Source organism: Biomphalaria glabrata, chromosome 8 (assembly GCF_947242115.1).
Source record: "Biomphalaria glabrata chromosome 8, xgBioGlab47.1, whole genome shotgun sequence".
In the NCBI taxonomy this organism is placed as follows: Eukaryota; Metazoa; Mollusca; class Gastropoda; family Planorbidae; genus Biomphalaria; species Biomphalaria glabrata.
Window position 1 is genome coordinate 17,277,693 of NC_074718.1, and position 24,537 is coordinate 17,302,229.

General features: G+C 38.0%; 2 protein-coding genes across 2 annotated transcripts in view; one reads left to right on the plus strand and one right to left on the minus strand.

Annotated features, from left to right (window-relative positions):
* LOC106071263 (uncharacterized) overlaps positions 1-24,537 on the minus strand; it is a 261,624-nt gene that overhangs the window by 217,925 nt on the left and 19,162 nt on the right. The window lies entirely within an intron of this gene.
* LOC129927686 (uncharacterized) overlaps positions 1,317-24,537 on the plus strand; it is a 28,470-nt gene continuing 5,249 nt past the window's right edge. The window contains exons 1-3 of the mRNA XM_056037834.1: positions 1,317-1,394; positions 11,968-12,048; positions 12,917-12,968. Coding sequence (XP_055893809.1) covers positions 11,998-12,048; positions 12,917-12,968 — 103 coding nt within the window. The 5' untranslated portion in view covers positions 1,317-1,394; positions 11,968-11,997. The remainder of the gene's footprint in view (positions 1,395-11,967; positions 12,049-12,916; positions 12,969-24,537) is intronic.

The window sequence follows — 24,537 nt, forward strand, 5'->3', positions numbered from 1 at the left end:
ATTTCCCTAATGCTTGGCGAGAGTCAACGATCGTCCCCCTTCTCAAGAAGGGAAAGGTCCAGTATCGTGTGGAAAGCTATCGACCCATCTCGTCGTCGTCTAACCTAAAAAAGACGGCGGAAAGCATGATTAATATAAGGCTCGCATGGTTCATAGATAGGTCTCATTGCTCTTAAACAGGGCGGGTTTAGGCAGCCCCAAATTCGATCGACCTGGTGATGTTATTCATGCAGAGTGGCGAACGGCTTCCGATGCGATAACACGAATTGACCTGGTCATTCAATGCTTTGCGGTTTTTATAGAAGATAGATAAAGTATGGAGGTCAGGTTTGTTGTTAAAGCTCAGGAACCTAGTTGTCGCTTTTCATATGCTTATCCAAAATTTCCTCACGGAGCGGACGGAGTAGACGCGTTCTGTTAAGCACGTGTCGATGAAACTTCCACTGGAGCAGAGTGTTCCGAAAGAGTCTGTAAGTTATATTATTTCATAATAGATATAGATGGCTGGAGGAAGGATGCCCGCTCAGAAGTCTGGTCGACAGCTGTGAGAGCAGGAGACGTCTCAAAAACCGACCCTGTTTCATGCATGTGGGCGTGTGCTGGTCAGGGAGATAAAATTGTGGAGCGGACTGCTTCCCCTTCCCCGAATAAAGCTTTCAGCATGCCAATTGTGTGTCCTGTTTCTGATTTGAAGGTTTGAGATTATAAGAAGACATTGCTACTGTACAGTTTATTTGATGGAACGCATGGTGGCTGAATGGTAAATGATTTTTAGGAACCCCTTCCCAAGTACACCCAACTCTAATGGGTACTTGACATTAAGCGTGAAAATAAAGGCGGTTGGTCGATGTGCTAGCCACATGACAAAATAAAGGCGGTTGGTCGATGTGCTAGCCACATGACACCATCGGGTTACTCGTTAACCGTCAACCAAAGAAACAGATGTCAGAAATATCATCTGAATTATTGATTGCAAGGTCTGCAAGAAGAGCTTTACTTACATTTAGTACATTACTTTTTTTCACGTAGCTCTGCCTATGCTTCTTGATACCCGTTGGTTGAGCCACCCCTCTATGTTAGTTCAGGCTAACATTGACTTGAATGCAATGCTTTAACAATACATAAGCATTATTCGGGAAAAAAAATATTTTTTTTCTTTTTGCTTTTATTTTTTAGGGCATCATGCACTACCCGTCCACATGAATCTAATTGTAATACAAATAAAGCCTTAGGTGTCGGCATGACGCGGAACTATCGCTAAGAATAAAGAATAAAATATACCTTCGGAAATTCCCTAAAATACTTTTTTTCCCCATATTATTTGTATCTTCAGATTGTTTTGGAAGAAGTTGTGACGGTAAACACATAGTGACTCAACAAGATAACTAAAAAAAGTGAGTCAAACTATTTTAAATCGTGTTTATTAATTTTTTTGTAATTCTGAATGACAGCATGAGCACTGGCGGATCCAGAACTTTGGAGTGGGGGGGGCGATTTTTTTCCAAACCCTAACCCTAACGCCCAGTAAACCCTAACCCTAAACATAAACGTGCGTACAGCCTATATATATATATATATATATATATATATATATATATATATATATATATATATATATATATATATATTGTTACGAATCTCCCTATCCAGGCTCGCTGCAAATGGTACCAAACGACACCACCAACTTAAAGAACTTGACAACTCTGGGCTTCGAAATAACGTAATAGTTTAATGTCAATAAATAACAGCCAAACACTGTACAATTGGCAGCACGTAACACAAGACTGTACAAATATCTCTCCGCCGTATCAACTCTTGCCTGGTCTCTCTGTCTCATCTCGGACTTGTACTGAGCCGTTGTAACGAACTGTAGATCGGAAAGTTGTGTCTCTCTCGTCTCTGATACCTTCGCTCTTTATATAGGGTCCCTACTGGCCTTCTCGAACCGGACAGAACGCCGCTCGACGTTTCCAGGTGGTCAGATGACTAAAACTCTCGTGACGCTCCTGAGCTCTGTTCACGAACCGCCGTCGATCCTTCCCGAACCGCCGTGTTGACACTCGACTCGGCTGACCATCGTAACTCGTCACGGTTGACCACTCGTCTAGCGCTGGCCTGGGGCGATTTGCGTCGGCTGACTACACTCACACCACTACCCCCATCTGTGCCACCACCAGGTTTATAACACTGCCCCCTCCTTAGATCTGTCCGTCCCGGGCAGATTCGGCTTCACCATGGTACTTGTGGAGTCTGTCGATGTGGACGCCCTTCAGTTTGGACCTTGGGCTCTTTTGTATTCGATACACGACATCGTTGATTCTTTTTACCACGCGGTAGGGTCCTTCCCAGTCTGTTTGAAGTTTTGGGGACTTGCCTTTTCGTCTTTGTGGGTTGTACAACCAAACTAGATCGTTCTCATGAAACCCAGCGGCGTTGGCCCGTTTGTCGTACCTTGTCTTCACCTGGTCACTGTTGATCTTGATGTTTCTGCGGGCTAGAGCGTGAGTTTTCTCCATCCGTTTTCGGAGATTTGCGACATAGTCTGTCGAAGAGGCTGGCACATTTCCCGGGATCCCGAATAGCAAATCACATGGTAGTTGCAGCTCTCGGCCGAACAACATCTTTGCTGGAGTGTAACCAGTGGTGCTGTGAATCGATCCTCTATATGCCATAAGGAACATTGGGATATAGGTGTCCCAGTCATGTTGATGTTCATCGACGACTTTCGACATGTGTTGCTCCAGTGTTCGGTTAAATCGTTCTACCATTCCGTCTGACTGGGGGTGAAGAGGCGTTGTGCGTGTCTTTTCGATGCCGAGTACCTGGCACATCTTTTGGAATATCTTGGATTCGAAGTTTCGGCCTTGGTCGGAGTGTAATTCCCTAGGAGCACCAAAACGGCTAATCCAATTCTCCACAAGTGTTTCCGCTATGGTGGTGGCTTCTTGGTTTTGTATTGCATATGCTTCCGGCCACTTAGTAAAATAATCTATCACTACAAGAATGTACTTGTTTCCTTTCTGGGACTCAGGAAATGGTCCGGCTACATCGATCGCTATTCTTTCAAAGGGATTACCGACGTTGTATTGCTGCATACGTCCCCTCGTTCTCCTGTGTGGGCCTTTTGCTGCTGCACATGTGTCGCACCTTTGGCACCATTCTTCTACATCATCTCGGTAGCCGAACCAGTAAAACCGCTGGCGTACTTTTTCAAAGGTCTTGTTGACACCTAAATGTGACCCACTGGAGTTATTATGGATTTCTTGCAGCACCTCAGCAACTCTCACTTTTGGCAACAACAGCTGTAAGCGATTGCATGTCCCATCTGCCGTTTCCCAGACTCTCTTGAGAACTCCATTGTCGATTGTCAGTGAGTCCCATTGCGCCCAATATGCCTTGGTTGCAGTTCCCTTATCAGAAAGGTGATGCCATTCCGGTCTTTGCCCGTCTTCCTTCATAAGCAGAATGGGAGCCAGATCTTCATCTTTTAACTGGTCTTCTCGGATTCTTTCGTCGGACCATGACCCGGAAGCTTGTACACCAAGACGTTGGCAATCAATGATAAATCACTTTTCTTCAACCTTGCTGCAGTGTTTACATTCCATTCTGCAAGGTCGTCGAGACAGCGCGTCAGCATTCTGGTGAGTTTGTCCTTTTCGGTGCTGTATCTCGAAGTCATAGGTTTGCAAACGTTCAATCCACCTGGCGACTTGTCCTTCAGGATTTTTAAATGACAACAGCCATTGAAGAGCAGCGTGATCTGTCCTAAGGATGAATTTTTGTCCATATAAGTATTTGTGGAAATGTTGTATGGCATCCACAACTGCCAGTAGCTCACGCCTTGTGACACAGTAGTTTCTCTCGGCTTTGGACAAGCTCCGACTGAAGTAAGCTATGACCCTCTCAGTTCCATCTACCTTTTGGGATAAGACAGCACCTATTCCAGTATTGCTAGCATCGGTGTCAAGTATGAACGTCTCGCCTGGTATCGGGTAGGCCAGAATGGGTGATGAAACAAGAGCCTTTTTAAGTCGCTCAAAGGCTTCCTGACATTCCGTTGTCCAAATAAACGGCCACTTCGGTTCCGTCAGTTGATGAAGGGCGCTACAGAGGCTAGAGAAGTTTGGTACGAAACGTCTGTAGTACGTGCAGAGTCCAAGAAAGCTTCTTAACTCCTGGATATTAGCGGGAATCGGCCATCCATTTACGGCTTCCACTTTATCCGGGTCTGTGCTGACTCCTTCCTTCGACACGATGTGCCCAAGGTACTTGACGCTCCTTCTGAACAAGGAGCACTTCTTTGGATTCAATTTCATTCCAGCATTTCTGATTCGTTCAAATACTTCCTTCAGGTTTGCGATATGTTCCTCGAAGGTTCTGCCTATGACGATAATGTCATCTAAGTAAACAAGACACGTGGTCCAGTTAAGTCCTCTTAGCACATACTCCATTAGTCTTTCAAATGTGGCTGGGGCGTTGCAGAGTCCAAAAGGCATAACGGTAAATTGCCAGAGACCATTACCAGCAAAGAAGGCTGTTTTATCTATGTCCTCGGGGTGTAGTCCCACCTGCCAGTAACCGCTCTTCAGGTCAAGGGTGGAAAAGATCTGTGACCCAGCAAGTGTGTCCAATGTGTCGTCAATCCTAGGAAGCGGGTAGCTGTCCTTGTGTGTGGCGTCGTTTAATAATCTATAGTCGACACAAAATCTCGTATATCCATCTTTCTTCTTTACCAAGACGATGGGTGAACACCAAGGACTGTTGGATGGTTCAACAACCCCTTGCTGCCTCATTCGTTCTATGATGTCCATAGCTTCTTGGTGTTTTGCTAGCGGCAGGCGACGTGGTTGCTGTCGTATAGGCCTAGTGTTTCCTGTGTCTATTCGATGCTGGATTAGATTTGTCCGCCCAAAGTCCATTTCATCAGATGGCAATATGTCAGAAAACTCTCTGAGGAATTGTTCTGCTTTGGTGTACTGTTCTTTCGACAAGATCGTTTTGACTTCTGTCAGAAGTTTAGTAACTTGCGGTTCACTGGACTCGAGTCTTTCGTAGGGGTTTTCACTGCTACAGTTTCTTATCATCTCAAGAGCATGGCAGCCAGCGATGGTGCTACCTTCCCGCAAATGTTTCTCTACTGTACCGAGGTTCATAATTCTTACGGGCACCATTAGGTCTTTCCCAATCATGACTAGTGTCTTTCCTACTGCTATCCCGTTGGGGTTGGTGTCCAAGCTTTCTACCAGCGCTGTTCCCGTCGTGGGATAGCCGTCTTCAATTTTCCCCCAAATGATCATTTCCGACTTAGCAGGCAAGGTTGTATTTTCTACCAACTTAATCCTTCTGACACAGCCATCTTCTTCGTTCTCGTCGCCAAGCAAGGGTACTTCAAGGTCCCCACATTGTAAAGTGCCTCCGCCGATATTTAAGGAAATGCCATATTTCAGCATGAAGTCGAGCCCTATTATGCAGTCATCTGTGACGTCAGCAATCAGGAATTCGTGTTTGAATGACTGATTCCCGATTTGGACTGTTATGTCGCTCAGGCCTTTTATGGGCATCAGTTCTCCACTAGCTGTTTTCAACGAGTAGGCCCTAACTGGCGTTTTCTTGCTACTGTCCACTTTATCCGTCCGTATGACTGATCGTGAGGCACCAGTATCTAGGAGGAAGTGATAATTTTGACATCCAATTTTTTCAATGATTTTCAGACTCTTACTCTGCCCTAGCACGGCGACCGGGATGATGGTTGCAGGGGCTCTCATTGTCTGTGTCGCAGGGTTCCGCCCCTTGAAGCCGGCGCGTGCTAGTTTCCCTGGTAGCCCCGGGAACTTGGTCGTGCATACCTTTCTGATCTGTAATGGGTTCCAGTTTGTGGGAATCTTCTAGTGCAGCTTCTTTGTATATGACCGAGTTTACCACAATTCCAGCATTGTACAGGAGCCCTAGGTTGATTTTCTGGTATCTGGTTTGTTCGTCGTTCATCTAGTGCCTCTGTCACCTTTCTCACAAGTTGTTCAAATTCTTCCTCTTTGACTTCCAACTTTCGGCCTTGATAAACGCTCGCAGATAAGTCTCTAGCGGCTTCATATGAGAGAGCGTATACGAGGGCTTCACTGGCCTTACGTCTACCACTAACTCTGGTGGCTTTCTTTAACTCGGGGTCACGAAGCGCATCAATAAAAGCGTCTGTGATAATGACGTCCAGAAAATCTTGTGCGGCTGTTTGGTAGGCTAGATGTGCGAGGCGTTCGATGTCTGTCTCTAGCTCCTGTAGTGTTTCATCGGGGCGCTGTTTTCTGGTCTTTAGTTGCACACGATATACTTCTTGCAGATGTTCATCCCCGTATCGGAGTTCCATAGCCTGGACAAGGGCGGCGAAGTCTTGCTGGTTCGGTAGAGACTGTAGCAATTCGGAGGCTTTTCCTCTTAGGGATAACACAAGGGCTGTTGCTTTCTCCTCCTCACTGTTCCATTTGTTAACTTTGGCTTCTGCGTCAAATTGCTTCTTGTATACTGACCAGGACACGGAACCATCAAATACGGGGGGCTTCATTTTCCCGGAGACTTCAGGTACAAATGACGTCATATCTGCTTCTGGTATATTTGTGTGCTTGCGTTGGACTTGTATCTTCATTTCGTCGATGGCCTTCTCCACTGCGTCGACCCTCTGATTCAAATGCTTGTCAATGTTGGTGATTCTCTCCTCCACAGCATGTATGCGTTGGTTCATTGCCAGAAACTCCGTTTTGATTCCCGAGTCCATCTTGTCTATCTTGCAATTGGTGTTTTCTTGCCCCGAGTTCATCTGTTCTCGCATAGCTGCCATCTGTTGCTGCATGCTACTGGTGATCTGTTCCAGCAAGTCCGGTTCGACTTCAAAAAGATATGTGTCCGGATCTTCTTTATCCTTCACCAGTTCTTCCCGAAGCCGTGCTTGTAAGGTTTCTTTGTTTCCGCTCGTCTTCAGATCTCGATTACGGAGCTCTTGCCTCAGTTCCTTCACAAGGAGTTGGTCTAGCGTTTTCGTAGTAGCCATTGCAGATCCCACTTCTGACACCAGTGTTACGAATCTCCCTATCCAGGCTCGCTGCAAATGGTACCAAACGACACCACCAACTTAAAGAACTTGACAACTCTGGGCTTCGAAATAACGTAATAGTTTAATGTCAATAAATAACAGCCAAACACTGTACAATTGGCAGCACGTAACACAAGACTGTACAAATATCTCTCCGCCGTATCAACTCTTGCCTGGTCTCTCTGTCTCATCTCGGACTTGTACTGAGCCGTTGTAACGAACTGTAGATCGGAAAGTTGTGTCTCTCTCGTCTCTGATACCTTCGCTCTTTATATAGGGTCCCTACTGGCCTTCTCGAACCGGACAGAACGCCGCTCGACGTTTCCAGGTGGTCAGATGACTAAAACTCTCGTGACGCTCCTGAGCTCTGTTCACGAACCGCCGTCGATCCTTCCCGAACCGCCGTGTTGACACTCGACTCGGCTGACCATCGTAACTCGTCACGGTTGACCGCTCGTCTAGCGCTGGCCTGGGGCGATTTGCGTCGGCTGACTACACTCACACCACTACCCCCATCTGTGCCACCACCAGGTTTATAACAATATATATATATATATATATATATATATATATATATATATATATATATATATATATATATATTCGACATATGAAAATAAAATAAGACTGTTTCTCAATCTTCGGCGAAAAAAAACAGAACAAAAAACAGTCATGTTGAGGCCTTTCTCATGCAAACTTGGGGGTCTGGAAGAGCGCTGTAAGCTTTCTCAGTTGGGTTCGGGGCGAAGCCAAAAGCGTATTCTTGCATTTTTCACGGCTGAAACGCATGTTCCTGACATCTACAGCTCATTACTTATTATTGGTTTCGGAGCAAAGCCCCGTATCCAAAAGCGTTTTCTTGCATTTTTCACGGCTGAAACGCATTCTCCTGACATCTACAGCTTATTACTTATTAGTGGGGTTTGGGGCTTCTTCGCCCTGACGCCAAAAGCGTTTTCTTGCAATTTTCACGGCTGAAACGCATGTTCCTGACATCTACAGCTCATTACTTATTTTTGTTTCGGAGCAAAGCCCCGTATCCAAAAGCGTTTTCTTGCATTTTTCACGGCTGAAACGCATTCTCCTGACATCTACAGCTTATTACTTATTAGTGGGGTTCGGGGCTTCTTCGCCCTGACGCCAAAAGCGTTTTCTTGCATATTTCACGGCTGAAACGCATTTTCCTGACAGCTATAGCTCATTACTTATTATTGGTTTCGGGGCAAAGCCCCGACGCCAAAAGCGTTTTCTTGCATTTTCACGGCTGAAACGCATTTTCCTGACATCTATAGCTCATTACTTATTATTGGTTTCGGGGCAAAGCCCCGACGCCAAAAGCGTTTTCTTGAAATTTTCACGGCTGGAAAGCATTCTCCTGACATCTACAGCTCATTATTTATTAGTGGGGTTCGGGGCGAAGCCCCGACTACAAAAGCGTTGTCTTGCATTCTTCACTGCAGAAACGCATTCTCCTGACATCTACAACCTAATAATCATCAGTGAGGTTCGGGGCGAAGCCTCGATTCCAAGAAAACAGCGTAGCCAATAGGGTTTTGAGTTTAACCCCCACCCCCTCCAGTTGGGGTTTGAAGCTAAAAAGTACCTCTTCAATATAAAAAAAAGCAAATTACACACTGTAAAATCTATGAGCGTAGCCAAAGATGTTTTGAGTTTAAAACCCCCTGCCAGCGGGGTTTGAAGCTGAAAAATACTTCTTCAATATTAAAAAAAAAAGCAAATTACGCACTCAAAATGTTATGAGCGTAGCCAAAGGGGGGTTTCAGTTTAAATCCATCTTCAGAGGGTTTTGATGCTAAAAAATACCTCTTCAATATAAAAAAAGCAAATTACACACTACAATTCTTTGAGGGTAGCTAAGCTAATGAGGGGTTTTGAGTTTAAATCCCCTACTCCAGATGGCTTTTTTTTAAATTTAAAACCTCTTCAGATGGTTTTGAGTTTAAAATTCCCCTACAGAGAGTTTTGAGTTGAAAATCTCTCACATCAATATTATTTTAAAGCAAACTACAGTCACCAAATTCTATAACCGTAGCTAAATGGAGTTTGGAATTAAAAGAAAACAAAAAAACTCCAGAGATTTTTTTAGTTTAAAACCCCTCAATAGATGATTTTGACGAAAAAACTTTCCTATTCGATATAAAATCTAAAGCGAAATACAGACATGTAATACCAAGAGCGTAGCCAAGAGAGGTTACAAATTTCTACCAGTGGCTGGGCTCCATTAATAAAGTGTGAATAGTCATCTGCCGAAATTGAAAAACACTAAATGTGGCTCAACAAAGATGGCTAAGACAGATTTTAGGAGTCAGTCATAGAGATCGGGTCTAAATAAAAGAAATCATATGCCGAACTGGGAGTCGAATCCTTAGTAAGGTTGTGACAGAGCGTCGCATGAAGTTTTGCGGGACATGTTCTCCGACAAAATAAATTACGCATAATAAGAGTTGCGGAAACAGCTTGCCGGAAAATGCGCCGAACGGCGCGAGAGGGTCTAAGTCAGTGAGACTAGCACATTAGGTTTTTGAAATAAAACTTTTTAATAGCAAGATAATGCACTGTAGATACCTCAGAATATGCATTTTGTTGGCTTTCAGTACCAGAAATAGTGCTCGGCGGCGGGGCTTCGACGCGCTGGGCGAGAGCTGCGAGCTCCCCCAGACCCCCTTGCTAGCAAGGGTGGGGAGTGTACAAATTTTCCACTAATTCCAGGAAGAACCTATTCTAGGGCTTAATAAGCTTCTTCCGAAAGGGTCAAAATTTATAAAGATTAATTATGTTAAACACACACACACATATATATTTTTTTCCGTGGGGGGGGGAATCCCCCCCAACCCCCCCCCCCCACCCCCGAAAAAAAATCTTGGCTACGCCCATGATATATGTCACCACCTCAAAGTTGGTGTCTTACAGTATATACCCTTTTCTAATATTATAAGTATTATACACAACTAGTCGACCGGCGGCATACCATACGCTGCTATTTTTCGGGGCCGGCCTTAGGCTCCGCACTTATGCGACCGCAGTGAGCCCCGCATTTTCATAGGACCCGCACTAATTTTAGCTGCATAAATTATTAAATTAAACCATTGTATAACTTATAACAGATTTCCCTCGGCCTCCTGTCGATTTAACAGGAGCTTCTGGAATCTCCTGAAATTGCAAAATATACTGAAATGTCCTGGAAAAATCCGGAATTATTAAAATTATTAGAAAACACATTCGAATATAATATATAGACAAAAAATGACATTTAGGGGTGTCATTCAATAAGGAAAATGCCAATCCTACGCGCGACAAAAAAAAAAACGGTATTAGTCTGTAATTTTGGAATCAGGTGAAATTTTCGCGTCTCAAACTAATGAAGAATTACTTGAGGTCAAAGATAGATTGAAACATTTGTTAATTCTTGCGTGATCTATGTAGGAAATATCATTTTTATGATATACTGTATGACTTTGCTACACGCAGGGCTCGTAAAATAATTATGTACGTAGTAAAGAATGAATAAAATGCATAGACGAATTTATTTTCTATTTCAAACTTTTAAATTTCACTTATTGTCCTCTTCCCTTCCCAAACTTGGCCCCGCGAAATCCGTTTCGAATAGTGCCCCACAGTGCGTACGTCTGCCCTGCTATATAGTGTTTGTAAAATGTTTTTTATAAAATGTTTTACATGTTTCGGATGTTGCTTCAGAGTTGAAGATAGTTTACTCCTTAGTCCTAACCTCACGCATGACGAAGGGGGATGAGAGCGGGCAGGGTTTTACAGTCCAGCGCGCAGCCATCCGTAGCTACGTGTGAATACCCACTTGTTCTCCCCCCCCTCTTGTTATAAGAGAGTGATCTTTCCTTTACTTCTTGCTTCTCGTCAAAATTCTTGAGGAAAGAAGAGAATTATATATATAGATTCATGTTTATGAAAGTGAGTACTTTTAACCTTGAGTTAACCATATATTTGATAGCAGTCAGTATAAACACTCAGTTAAGGGTAGTCGTGAAAGTATTCACTTAAGAAAGTTATTATAAGAGTCACAACAGAATTAATATAAAGTAAATGAGATGTGTACCCGTTAAAAGTTAGTACCATTGTCAAGTCCTTCTATAAAAGGATTATTACTGACTATTCGAGGATTGTATCATATCTCATATGTAGTGTCATTATTATTATTGTATATATTAAAAGTATTATTTGTGTCTGCTACATCCAGAGTTATTTCCTCATTTACGAGAGATGCATGAAGGTATAAACGTGCAAGTATCCATCCTGGCAATGCCTACATGTAATATTTTAATATGTATCCGATGTCACAAAAAGTCTATACAGAATAACCTGGTGACAATATACTAAGACAAAAAAAGCAAATTGTTTTTATTTATTGGTATGAGAACATCAATTAAAACAAGATTCAATTGTATTGCTCTAATAAACGACGTGGTATTTTATCTTTTTTTATACAGTTGTAAGACCTTAACGTATTCTGCTATATGTTTATTTCAACCACAACTTCACCGAATGTAATTTTATTATTTTAAATGGCATTAATTATTGTTAGCATTGATATGAGAGAAATAATTTTTTAAATCTATTTATTATTGTTTTATTTATTCATCATTGTTTTAAATAAGTTTTTAAAATAAACTGTTTCTTTCATTATATTAGCACTATATATATATATATATATATATATATATTATATACATATTAAAAATATATTGAAGTCAGCACCAGGAAGAATTCTTTATGAGAGAAAAAAGTGAATGGCTCCTGTTGCTGCCTCTAATAAATGTTTAATATATATGTATAATTAATTTGTTTCAGTACTTATTTTCATCTTATATTAATATTTACATTTAATTCATCAGACAAGGTTTTCTTCAAGGCGAAATATAGAGATGAATAAAGATGGACAGTTGACCGGTCATGTGGCTGAGGAGTATGTGAAGGTAGGGTCATTATACTTTCTGCTTCATATTTTAATGGAACTAGGTAAGAAAGAAAACTGAGACACATTTGTTTTAATATAAGAAATAAAGATATATTATTGTATTACAGTTTTGTACTTTTATGAAATATGATTTTATGTAGTTTTAAATATATTTATAAGCTACCCTGGAATGTCTTTAACTTTAATGTTTGAAATCCTGTGTCACTCCAGTTTAATCGTAATTTCTTGATTCTTGTTTTTTGTATGCTTTTTATTGTTTTAAGCGCCTCGCATTATTTTATATTAATGTCATCAAGATTAAAAAATATTAACTGTACATTGTTTAGTTTGATTAGTAGACCAAAATACATTATTAGAATAGACTCTTTATATGCAACTATGCTCAGAGAAAACTCAAAATAAAAAGAGAAATTAAAAAAAAATACAAATAAAACATTAGTTTTTTTTTTCTTAAATCCAAATTCAGTAGACATTATACATATCAATGTGGGTGCTCTAAAATAATTCCGATATTGCTATGAATCTTGAAATAGGTGATAATTTTTTTAAATATCATTTTTAAATCTATACGATTTTTTAAACTAAGCTTCCACAATTTTAAACTAGCCGAATAATACAATACTAAGCGTCTCTCTCATTGATCTACATGTTTACAACATTTAGACAACTGCTTTCAATGAAAATGTCGGGTTTTTAAAAAGCAAAGAAACACTCTAAATAAATAAAGTACAACTAATTAAAGAATACCAATGAAATATTAAGATAAACTAATTGCAGTGATGGACACATGCAAAAAATTAGTTTCTCTTTATACAGAAAAATCACAAAGCATTCCATCAAATATGTATTTTTTTTAACATTTCCAGGACGATACAGAAATTTGTTTTCCTAAAAACAGCTTTGGAAATCGTAATAAAGGTATTCAATAAATAGAGATCTTTAAGTTAAGTTAAACTATTATTTTTAATCTAGTGTAATAGAGTTTCCACTAAAAATAACTAAAAAAGCTATTGAATAGTTTTTAGTGCCACCATAGGGGAATGAATGCTATTATGTTTACGTGGTTAGTCTGTCCTCCCGTCTGTCTATTTATCCATCTGTCCCGTTTAGAATTAAAAAAAATAAAGATATCTAAAATCAGATATCTTAATAATTTATAACATGCAATGAATATTTTTTTTTCTTTTCTGAAAGGCAAAAGTTTAAATTTAAAAATTAAATATGTAAGTAGATTGGTTTTTTTAATACATCCATTTTTTTTACATGTATTCATTATTAATAGTAAAATTTACAAGAGAGTGTATTTATAAAGGGTTCGATCCTTGATTTTTTTATTTCAATTTTTTAATGTTAACATTTTTGTTCTCTTCTAAAAAATGTTATACCAATATTTCAACTACAAAATCTAATGGTTCTGTTCAAAAAGCTACGTAGTTCTACATCTAAATATAGGGTTAATTTTCTTTTGAAAAGAAAATATGCTTTTAGCTTGTTTATAAGTTAAAAATATTATAAATTAATGCTTAGCAAGCATTTCTAAATAAATTATAAGTGAGATTTACGTTGCAACATTATTATACTATCAATATTATAATCATTCATACGTCAGTCTGGCCAGGTTTACATTGAACCATAACTTGGTATCTATAAGCTCATCAAAGACATGTTAATATTAACAATGTAATAAATGATAACATTGTTATATTTCCGAATCCTGTAGTATCCAGCTAAAAGTCTGAGTGGCGATACAATGATATTGGCAACACTTTCGATTACGTACACGTCTCTTCTTTTTTCTAAAGTGGGGTCTTGGTTATGTTCTAGTTATATTGATAAACATACCTGAGTTCACCGATAACTCCTTCACCCGACATTTCGTTCACATTGTTTATGACATCTATTCCATAGTTATTGCATATTTTACAATCTAACGTTTTGAAAATCAACAACATCACCTGAACACATTTCCGTTGTTAGACTTTTAGACGAAATGGTGTAACAATGCTTTGTTATTAACTTAAACTTTGAAATGTAACTTTACTGCCCTCTTTGTCAACAGTTGGTGATGGGGAAGCGCTTAAAGCCAAGCATTTTTAAGCATTTCTAAGCTTTAAAAACTCATCCTCCTTAAGTCTAACTTGTACAGTTTTTACTAATATAAAAATTGCATTTCAAACCAAATGAAATTAAGAAAAGGGTGGGTGGGACTGACTTAAAGTGTGAGAGAGATTCTAGATAAAAAGAACTTACCATTTGCGCCCCCGATCCGTTAAATCTTAATTTTTTTTTTCAGAAATAATTTTTTGTTAATAATTTCAAAGTGTTTTGTATAACCGAAAATTTCTTTCTGGTGATAGTGTCCATCCAACAAGTTGGTATGGTGGAAGCTTCTTTTATTCTGAGCTCAACAAATTATTTGTCTTTTTTTTCGTATTAAGAATAGCTCAAGTCAATATTAATAATTTATGATGGGGTGCGATGTCCGCTAACGAATTTTTTTCTTGGGATATGAGCGCACTATTTATAGTCTATTAAGAAGGAAACAGCCCTGGCCATTACTATTTTGCGAAGGATGTTCGAGGTACATATTGATCATTTTCATGTTAAGTAAGAAGCCTTTCCTCGAACTTTTTTTTTACACAGGTCGTAAACATAACGCTGTTTAGCAATACTTATATATATATATATATATCTAAAACAAATTAACAATGAGCTAATGACACTTACTGATACGAATAAAATGTACTTTATAGTAATTTAGTAATCACTATTTGATACCAGCGCTTTACTAGCCCGTCAGATCTAGATCTACCACGTCTTAGACCAGCAAAAATACTTCTAGATCTAGTCACTTCTGAAAGCAGTACTTTAATTACTACTAGCCGTTTCTGTTCCCAATTTTTAATTCATCCTTACACCATGTTTTGTTCTCACAGAGATTAAATTCTTGTAGACACTTTAACTTGAAAATTAATTAACTGAGACGTCGTGTTGATAAAATAAGACATTGACACGATTATTCTAATACGTCATATCCTTGCATGTACTTTTCACAGAAACACTCATAACGAATAATGACGTAATATAAACATATTAGCACACACATAATTATTAGACACCGCTGCTAATTACCAAATGGTTCTAACTAGGCTCTATTAAGTTTTAATGTTCATTCAGTTTCCTCATGAAAGCACTTAATAAACTTCAAGTAGTTACGAAGGGTATCCTATTTTTAGTTTGGAAATGTAACTTCTACTGATAATGTCAGATCAACACTCTAGAGAATATTTTGCCAACTATGCTTAAAAGAATGATATCTTTATAATTGTTGCAAAAACGCCGTTTTTTGTTTTTATACATTGAGACAATATATGCATCGCGCATGTCCTGCCCTGTTTCCAGCAGCAGCAGAGAAGATTATAGAGAGTGCGAGAAGGAATGTTCGTTTAGGTTGTATTACGTTCACTTGAAAGCCATTGTTACGATCGTAGCGCAGCACGGTGTGCATGAATAATGGTACGAATTTGTGTAATGAATGGAAGGTTGTTTAAAAGGGGAAGCCGGGAGAAATTGACAGGAAGGGAAATGAAATGTTCGTATTTACATGACTTGTTGTAATATTAAAGTATTATAGAGTAATAACATGAGAGTGTATTATTATTTCGAAGAGTCTTGTGTCGTAACAAGTGGCGCCCAACGGAAAAGGCGAGACCTGCGTTATATCGGTATCTAATTCCTGTCTACTGAGGTATTACTAGTACAACAAAGTGTAACAAAATCTCTAGATATCTAGATCTATTAAGATTGATAGAGTTAGCGGCATCTAAATCTCTAAAACCATGTACTAGACTCACTGGTAAACATAAATCTTTAGTTGAAACTTAACTAAAAACATTATTGCTGAATTAATCCATTGGATTAACATTTAAATCTAGATTTATATCATTATAATTATTATGACGGCCCATTCTCTACATTCACCAATGTGAAAACGTCAGGGATTACCCACTGTATTTAGATGTGCTATGAATTTATTGAAAAAAAAATATATAAAAAATCATGTGAGTGGCTGCTGAAGTACATGTTGATTATTCTAGCTGGTCATAGTTCTCAACACTAACCTTTAACATTCAATAGTGATGGAAATTTGTACGATTATTAGCACTGCTGTGGGCAACACTAGTGAATGTTGACCACGGTGGAGAACAGTGCCCAGTTAGGACCAACGGATATACACTGACTACGGCATATAGACAAACAACGAAAGATTTATATCACCGGCGGAGAATATACACTAGCTTTGGCAGTTATACCAGCAGGAAGAAGAGAAACTAGTCAAGGAAAAGGAAATAAAGAAAGAGAAGTTAGCCATGGAAAAAGAAAGAGAGAAAGAGAAGTTAGCCATGGAAAAAGAAAGAGAGAAAGAGAAGTTAACTATTGATAAAGATAATTAGCAATGGATAAAGAAATAGAGAAAGAGAAGTTGGCTATCAGTAAAGAGTATAAGTTACGGATAAAGAAATTGAGAAAGAGAAGCTAGCTATGGAGAAAGAAAGGTTAGCCATAGAGAAATAAAAGTTGGCAATAAATAAAGAAAAAGCTAAAGAAGAAGGTACTGGAAAGAAAAATGACGTGTCTGGAAATAAATTGGCAAAATATAAAGGTACAATGTTTGATGAGAATAAAATAGACATAGATATTTTCTTAAAGAAGTTTGAAATTGAAATGAAAGAATTGGCTTTTCCTGAAGATAAATCGACATTTTTGTTATCGAAGTCATTTGCAGCGGAGGTACCGTCAAAGATTTGCATGAATCAGAATAATTACCAAATAGTAAAGGAGCAATTACTACGACCATTTTGAAAAACTGAGGCGTTTTATCGTCAACAATATGTTAATTGCACCATTGAAACCAACGAGGATCCCCAAAAATTTTTAGACAAGATGAATAGCTACTTTGACAATGGGACAGAGTCATCAAAAATAGAGAAGACGTTTGATGGACTAAAGGTATTTCTTATGCCGGATAAAGTCATTTATGAGAGTCAGGACGAACTAAAAATATTCCTGCTGGAGAGAAAGCCAAAATCTGTAGATGAGATTGTAAAATTAATAAGGGCTTACAAAGTGGCACATCCTGAAAAAAAGTTAAACAGAGGAAGCGATATTGAAGAAATAGTAGCATTTAATAGAGCTAGAGAAACACAAGACAGTTATAGCAACAATAGAAGATTTAGATATGAAGGACAGAATAGGTTTAGATGACAAGGAAGGAGCCAAATAGATAGTAGACAAGGCCAGTATAATAGCTACAGAGGGCGATACCAAGGAATTAGACAGGGAAGATATGACGGCAGAAGAAATGGAAGAGATCAAAGTTTGTCGCTATTGTCGAGTTCGGGAAGTCTAGATTGTTTTCAAACATTTGTAGGAAATAAGGCCGCAAGAACGATAAGGGAGGAGCACTATTGTTGGAATAAACCGAAAATTGGTTGAAGATCATGAGTATACTGGAAAAAACAACTCTTGTATTATGTTTGATGGTAAAACAGTTCGATTACCCGTGGCCCGAGTGAACATTAAAACACCGTACTATACAGGGATCGTAGAGGCATGTGTTATAGACCATGATCAAATTGATTTGATTATTGGCAATATACCAAACATAAAGAAGTGCACGGAAAATGAGATAGAAGTTTGAAACATTGTTGTGGAATGGCCACTACTCGATCCTGTAGTAAAGATGTAGAGGAAGGAGATTTAGCAAAGTTGTTCGAGTTATCAACTAAGGGAAAATAGCAAGATGAAGAACAACATGAAAACACAGAAACAATTGAAATCAAAGACATAGGATTTAAAAAAGAAAAATTTATCACAAAACAAAAAAATTATCCAGAGTTACGCCAACTAGCAAAGAAAGGAGGTAGAGGAGAAAGATTCTATGTAGAAAGAGGAACTCTTGTTAGAGAGATTGAATGGCATGGAAAAAAAGTAATCCAGTTTGTGGTACCCAGAGAATTCAGGCAGCTTGTAATGGAAAATGGACACGATATAGCATACACGGGACATCTGGGACTACACAAAACGAAACAAAGAATATTTCAGAATTTGTATTGGCCATCAATTAGTAAGGACATAAAAAGTTATGTGACTTCGTGCCAACTATGTTCTAGAGAAGGAGCAAGAAACATAAAAGCACCATTACAAAGGGTGGATGTACCAGATAGACCATTTAGTAAAATAGCGAATGATTTAATCGGTCCAATGCCAGTGGTATCAAATAGGGGTCACCGTTATATCCTATCTGTGATAGACGTGTGCTCCAGATGGCCGGAAGCTATCCCACTCAAACGAATTGAAGCCAGAGACATAGTACAAGCATTATATACGTTGTTTACAAGATTTGGATTTCCTAAAGAAATATTGGCAGATAGGGGCACTCAATTCAACTGTCAATTGGCTACAACATTCTTGAACATGTTTGGGATCCAGCAAAGGTTTACAACCTCGTATTATCCACAGAGCACTTGTGAACGTTTTAATGTCAATCTAAAGAAAGCATTATCTAAAGTAATGGATGATAAACCCAAAGAGTGGGATATGGCAATACCGTCAATACTATTTGCATACAGGGAGAGTCGTAATGAAACAACAGGGTTTTCACCATTTCAAATGATTTATGGAGGAAATCCACGAGGTCCAATGACAATATTAAAAGATTTGATAATCCCACAGGATCATGTAGTAACTAATGACAGTTATGATATTGTGACAGAAACAACTAGAAATCAGATTATAAAGGCATGTGAAGAAGCGGATAGACAGATGCTAGAGAGAAATGAATTAACACATTCCAGAGTGAATGAACATAGAAAAATGACGGAATTAGAGGTAGGACAAGATGTTTTGGTCTCACATAAGGATAACAATAATGCTTTGGGCACAAATTGGCTGGGACCATACAAAGTAGCAAGGAAAATTAGCGATATGGATTATGAAATAGACATTGATTCGATGTTAAAAATATTTCATGTGGATTTGTTAAAAGAGTTTACACCAAGACAAAGAAGTGAAGAAAGGAGTAAGGATGACAATGACAATGAGTGCCTGTGTGACGGAAGAAACGGAGACAGAGGAAAAGTTTAGATCAATAGAGACAGTGGCAACAGAAAGTAGGCAAACATGGAAGGATGTCATGGTGGATGGAGTTTTTATTGAAAGAGCTAAAGAAATCAAGGTACTAATTGAGGATTATAAGAATATTTCTACGGATTTACCCGGTAAAACAAATATTATAGAAAATGACATCAAGTTAACTGGCAAAGTTCCAAATATAAACTGCCACAATATTACACCATAGAGAAGCATTACAGAAGGAAATTGATGAGCTACTAACACTGGGAGTGATAGAACCATCTAGTTCACCATGGGCTGCACCAGTCGTGCTTGTTAAAAAAAACTGTGGCAACTTAAGATTGTGTGTGGATTATCGACAGTTGAATAAAGTCACACAATTTGATCCATTTCCAATGCCACAAGCAGAAGAAATGTTTACTAAGCTAAAAAATGCAAAGATTTTTAGCACGTTGGATCTGTCTAGAGCAGTAGTCTTCAACCTTTTTTGGCCTACCGCCCTCTTTTCGAATTTTTTCTTTAAAAAAATCCTCAAGCGCCCCCCCCCTCTAAGAAAAACAGTTATATAGAAGCGTGAGAAGGCAAATTTGAACAAAATATCATCTATCTATTAATTGTTATGCTGCCAATAACACTTACCCCGGGAGACGACCACTTGTGAAAGGCGATTGTTGTGAACTCCTTGGCCTATGACTGACGATCTTTGAGGAGGACGGAGTTACAGAGGTGCCCCCCTCCCCCGTGAGCGCTATAAAGATTTATTCAGGCGCCATTTCGCTCTCACTGGCATAGAGGAAAGTACCTGGCAGCATTCTCTGGCAGCAGATAGCCTCTGAGAGAAACAGTTCGAGAGCTCTTACAAAAACTGCGGGACGAACATTTGATACTCAAAGAAAAGCCAGCATACAAAGGCTTTGTCTGCATAAAATTAGGGAAAATATGTAGGTCGCTGTTGGGTTTGCGTAGTTATGTGGACTCAGCCGTAATCTTCGTAATTAAAGACAAAAACAGCCAATAATATCATTATGCAAAAATTATTTCAAATGATTTGCAGTGATTACACAAAAAAATTAATTGTAAAGACTTTCTTTCAAATCCTAAGAATAGTCTCCTTTTAAATTTTTAGGTTTAATTGTAAATTTAGTTTTATTTTTTAATATACATATTATTATTGCGAATTCACTACAAAATGAAATTAAGCTAATGGGAACCTTGTGCCTCCGTAGTCTGACAATATTAGAAATTTCAAGCTTTAAATTAGCCAAGGCAAGGCGAAGGTCTCCTCTATTTGCTACATCCAGTCTATTTCTTTCCTTATTCATTAACTTTGTTACGCACTCAATCTAGGTTAATCATGTAGGTTTACTGAAAAGCTAAAACATAATTCCAATTTCGACCACAGTTTTGGAATTTTACTGAAACATTTCAATGCAGCCAAATCTCTGTTGTGCCTCTAGGGGCGTAGCTAGGAATTTCCATCGTTTGGGGGCCAGGGGGCTTGACATCTTTGGGGGCCGCTGCATTTTGCGTAATATTTAATTTACTTAATTGAAAAAGCACTTATTTGGGCCCCTTTAAAAGGGGGCAGGGGTATTTTCAAATTTCCCCCCTCCCCCCACCCTAGCTACGCCACTGTGTGCCTCCTATGTTTACATTCTTTTTACTGAAGACATAGTTTTGTAAATCTATTTTTTTCATGCAACTCAATTTGAACGTCAGTAACAGATGTTTAATAATTGTTATTTATATATATTTTAATTTAATTTTAGAAGCGAATCTTAATTTCTTCATAGAGCATTGTTTTGTGAATTGCATAGATATCGGTGTCCTTGGGCAGTAATACATTTGTCAACAAACAAGTTATGTGAGATTGTAAAACTCTTTAAAATAGATTTAATATCTCGATAAAAGAGAAACTGATATTATAAGTAAAAGTCAATCTCTTCCCTAAGCAGTAGGAGGTTCGTTTCATTCATTTGTGTTAGATGCCTACCATGTAAAACAATTTTTTTTAGCCTGCTTTAAGTCATCGCCAACCGTTGAATCTTCCCGTTTCTCAAAAAAAAAATGTATTTAAGAGCTTAAAAAAATGAGCTATAACAATTAACAAACTCCTTTCGAAATCCAGCGAACTTTAGTTTACAACAAGAGTCTAACACAGTGTAACATCTTTTTTTATTATTTGTTTCACAAAGATGTTGAAAGATGCGCTTATTTTAGTCTTGGGTTTGTATTTTATTTACAGTTTTATAATTAGATTCAAATAGAAATCAAATTGCGGGCTAAACTTTTCTTGTGTATTATAACTCACAATGTGAATAGTAAATAGATTTGTTCTTTATTCTATATTACCTATGATGGTTTCCTATATGTTCTCATACGCTACATAACTAGACAATTTTGAAATAATATTTCATCTCTAACAGAAAAAAAAGTCTTTTTGTGTTACATGTTTTAAAATACATTTAGTTTTTAATCAATTTTCAACAATATCATAAGAATTTTTAAAAAGCTATGCATTGTAGATTTTTATAATTGTTCATGAAAGTTTCTTAAATTATTTTTTGGACATCGCTATATGTTCGTGAAGCTGACTTGGTTTCATAACCTCATCTGAAAATGCCATCAAAGTAGAACTTACTTTTTTTCTAGTGGCAATTCACTAAATCTCAAGGAAATATTACATGACATACCTGTGAGTTTACGTAACAACATTTTATCAATTTTTTTTGTTTTTAAAAAGTTAAATTATTCTATTAAATGTTACCTTTAATGTATTTGCAATTAACATTTACATATCAATATATTAACATATGTAGATACAATAAACTATAATCTAAAAGGCGTATTACCTACTTTTCAAATCTTAAACGTTTATACGCGCGAGCTCCAAGGACAATAAATACTCTCCATTCATAGCAAAAAGAGTAAGAATTTAAAAATAGAAAATGGATTCCCGAACTCAATTTCTAACGCTGTTTATGTTCTTAAATTAGAAGCAAGTTAACTATAATTTGTCTATATTTAGTTTCCCAGCTTTAATGTTGAAGAATTTTAAAATTTGTTTTGTTTCAGAGCGCCTTTAGTTTCTTCTTTCCGCCTTTATGCCGAGCGCCCCCTTACCGCCCCATTTTGTGCCCAGCGCCCCCCTACCGCCCCTTTGGCTCTCAGCGCCCCCCAAAACCTCGAAAACGCCCCCTAGGGGGCGATATCGCCCCCGTTGAAGACCACTGGTCTAGAGGATACTGGCAAGTACCTCTAAAACAAGAAGCTAAACCTTTATCGGCATATAAGACACCTTCGGGCATATATCAATGGAATGTGATGAGCTTTGGCTTGGTAAATGCTCCAGCCACGTTTAACAGAATGATGGCCAAATTATTCAGCCATAGAAGAGACACAATTTGTTATTTAGATGATATATGCATTTTTAGTGAGCAATGGGATGAGCATATACAAAGCCTTGGAGAAGTTTTTAAAATTATCAAAGAAAACAATTTAACATTGAAACCAACAAAGATAAAAATTGGCCTAAGTGAAATTTCATTTTTGGGGTATAAGATTAAAAATGAGTACATTACACCATTGGAAGAAACTGTATCAAAAATATTGGACATTAAGGTACCAAAGACAAAGAAGCAAATTAGAAGCCTTTTGGGTCTATGCAACTTTTATAGAAAATTTATCTCAAATTTTTCAGAAATAATTGAACCACTAACAAATCTAACAAAGAAAGGAAAACCTAACAATATAGTGTGGACGGAAGAATGTCAAGAAGCACTGGACATAATTAAAACTGTCTTTTCTGGAGCACCGATTTTGAAATTACCTGACAATACTAAGGAATTTTTTTTGGCTACAGATGCATCAAACATTGCAATAGGAGGCTGTCTAATGCAAAAATGGAATGGTGTCCCACATCCTGTTTTATATGTGAGTAGAAAACTGACAGCAGCTGAGTTGAAATATGCCACCATTGAAAAGGAAGGACTAGCTCTTGTATGGTGTATAACAAAATTAGGGTTCTATCTAATGGGAGCTAAATTTGAACTATGGACGGATCACGCTCCCTTAGCCTTCATTAATACAAATAAACTAGGAAACAACAGAATAGCCAGGTGGGCATTGCAACTTATGGATTATAACTTTGAGGTCAGGACAATAACAGGGAAAGACAATGTGATAGCTGACACATTATCACGGTGTACCTAAGAAGGAAAAGAAATGGAAGCAAGGAAAGGAGCTTGGCCACGTCAATTTTGTTTCTATTGGTTGGTCAAAAGAATAATGTCAGTAAAATCATTTTGGTGAGAACACATTGAATAGCAGTGTAATGAATAGACATCTATAACAGATTGGAACATTTTGTAAATATACACATATTACTTGTATATGTAATCGAAGACTGTATGGACTGACGAAGCTTTGTTACATGTGTGAGGTGTCGAGATATTAATATATGGTGTTATATTGAGAATTGGATGAAACCATTGTTAGAAATGTAAAATAGAGTATTACAGTTACATAGTTAATTATAGTTTATAATTGTGAATTATGAGATTTACTCTGATTGGTTCGTTGGGGAAGTCTGGACATTATACATTGGGATGGATGTAATTAATTTTGAACCTAAAATAATAATGTAGAGAATGGGGATATTTAATTTTGCTGTTGGAGTTTTTTTTGTGTGTTGTTGCTGGTTTTTACCTGGTTTAAAAGAATGAGAATTAATGAAGATAATATAATTATATTGAACAGTCGTATATAATTTTATTTGATATTTAAAAGACGTTCGATGTACATCGAACTTGGCAAACAAGGGGGTGTTACGGTCGTAGCGCAGCACGGTGTGCATGAATAATGGTGCGAATTTGTGTAATGAATGGAAGTGATGTTGAAAAGGGGAAGCCGGGAGAAATTGACAGGAAGGGAAATGAAATGTTCGTATTTACATGACTTGTTGTAATATTAAAGTATTTATAGAGTAATAACCTGAGAGTGTATTATTATTTCGAAGAGTCTTGTGTCGTAACAGCCATCAAACTTAAAAGAATATCTATTTGTCGTGCTATTTATTAAAGATCATCAGGGCTCCAAAGCCCACATAGTCATTGTAACACTGGAAGATCTGGTAGTGAAGCCAGGGCATCATCGTCTACTGTATTATTTTTTAGAGCGTATGAATTCTACATCCACGCAAGATTAAAGTAAATATCGTTTGTGCCTACTCACCAACACTTACTGCACAAAAAAAGGATAAAGGCAGTTTCTTTCAAAATGTAAAGCTGGTAATTGAAAACATTCTATAGACTAACCGTTTTCATATTAATGGAGATTTTGCAGCCCGAGTTTG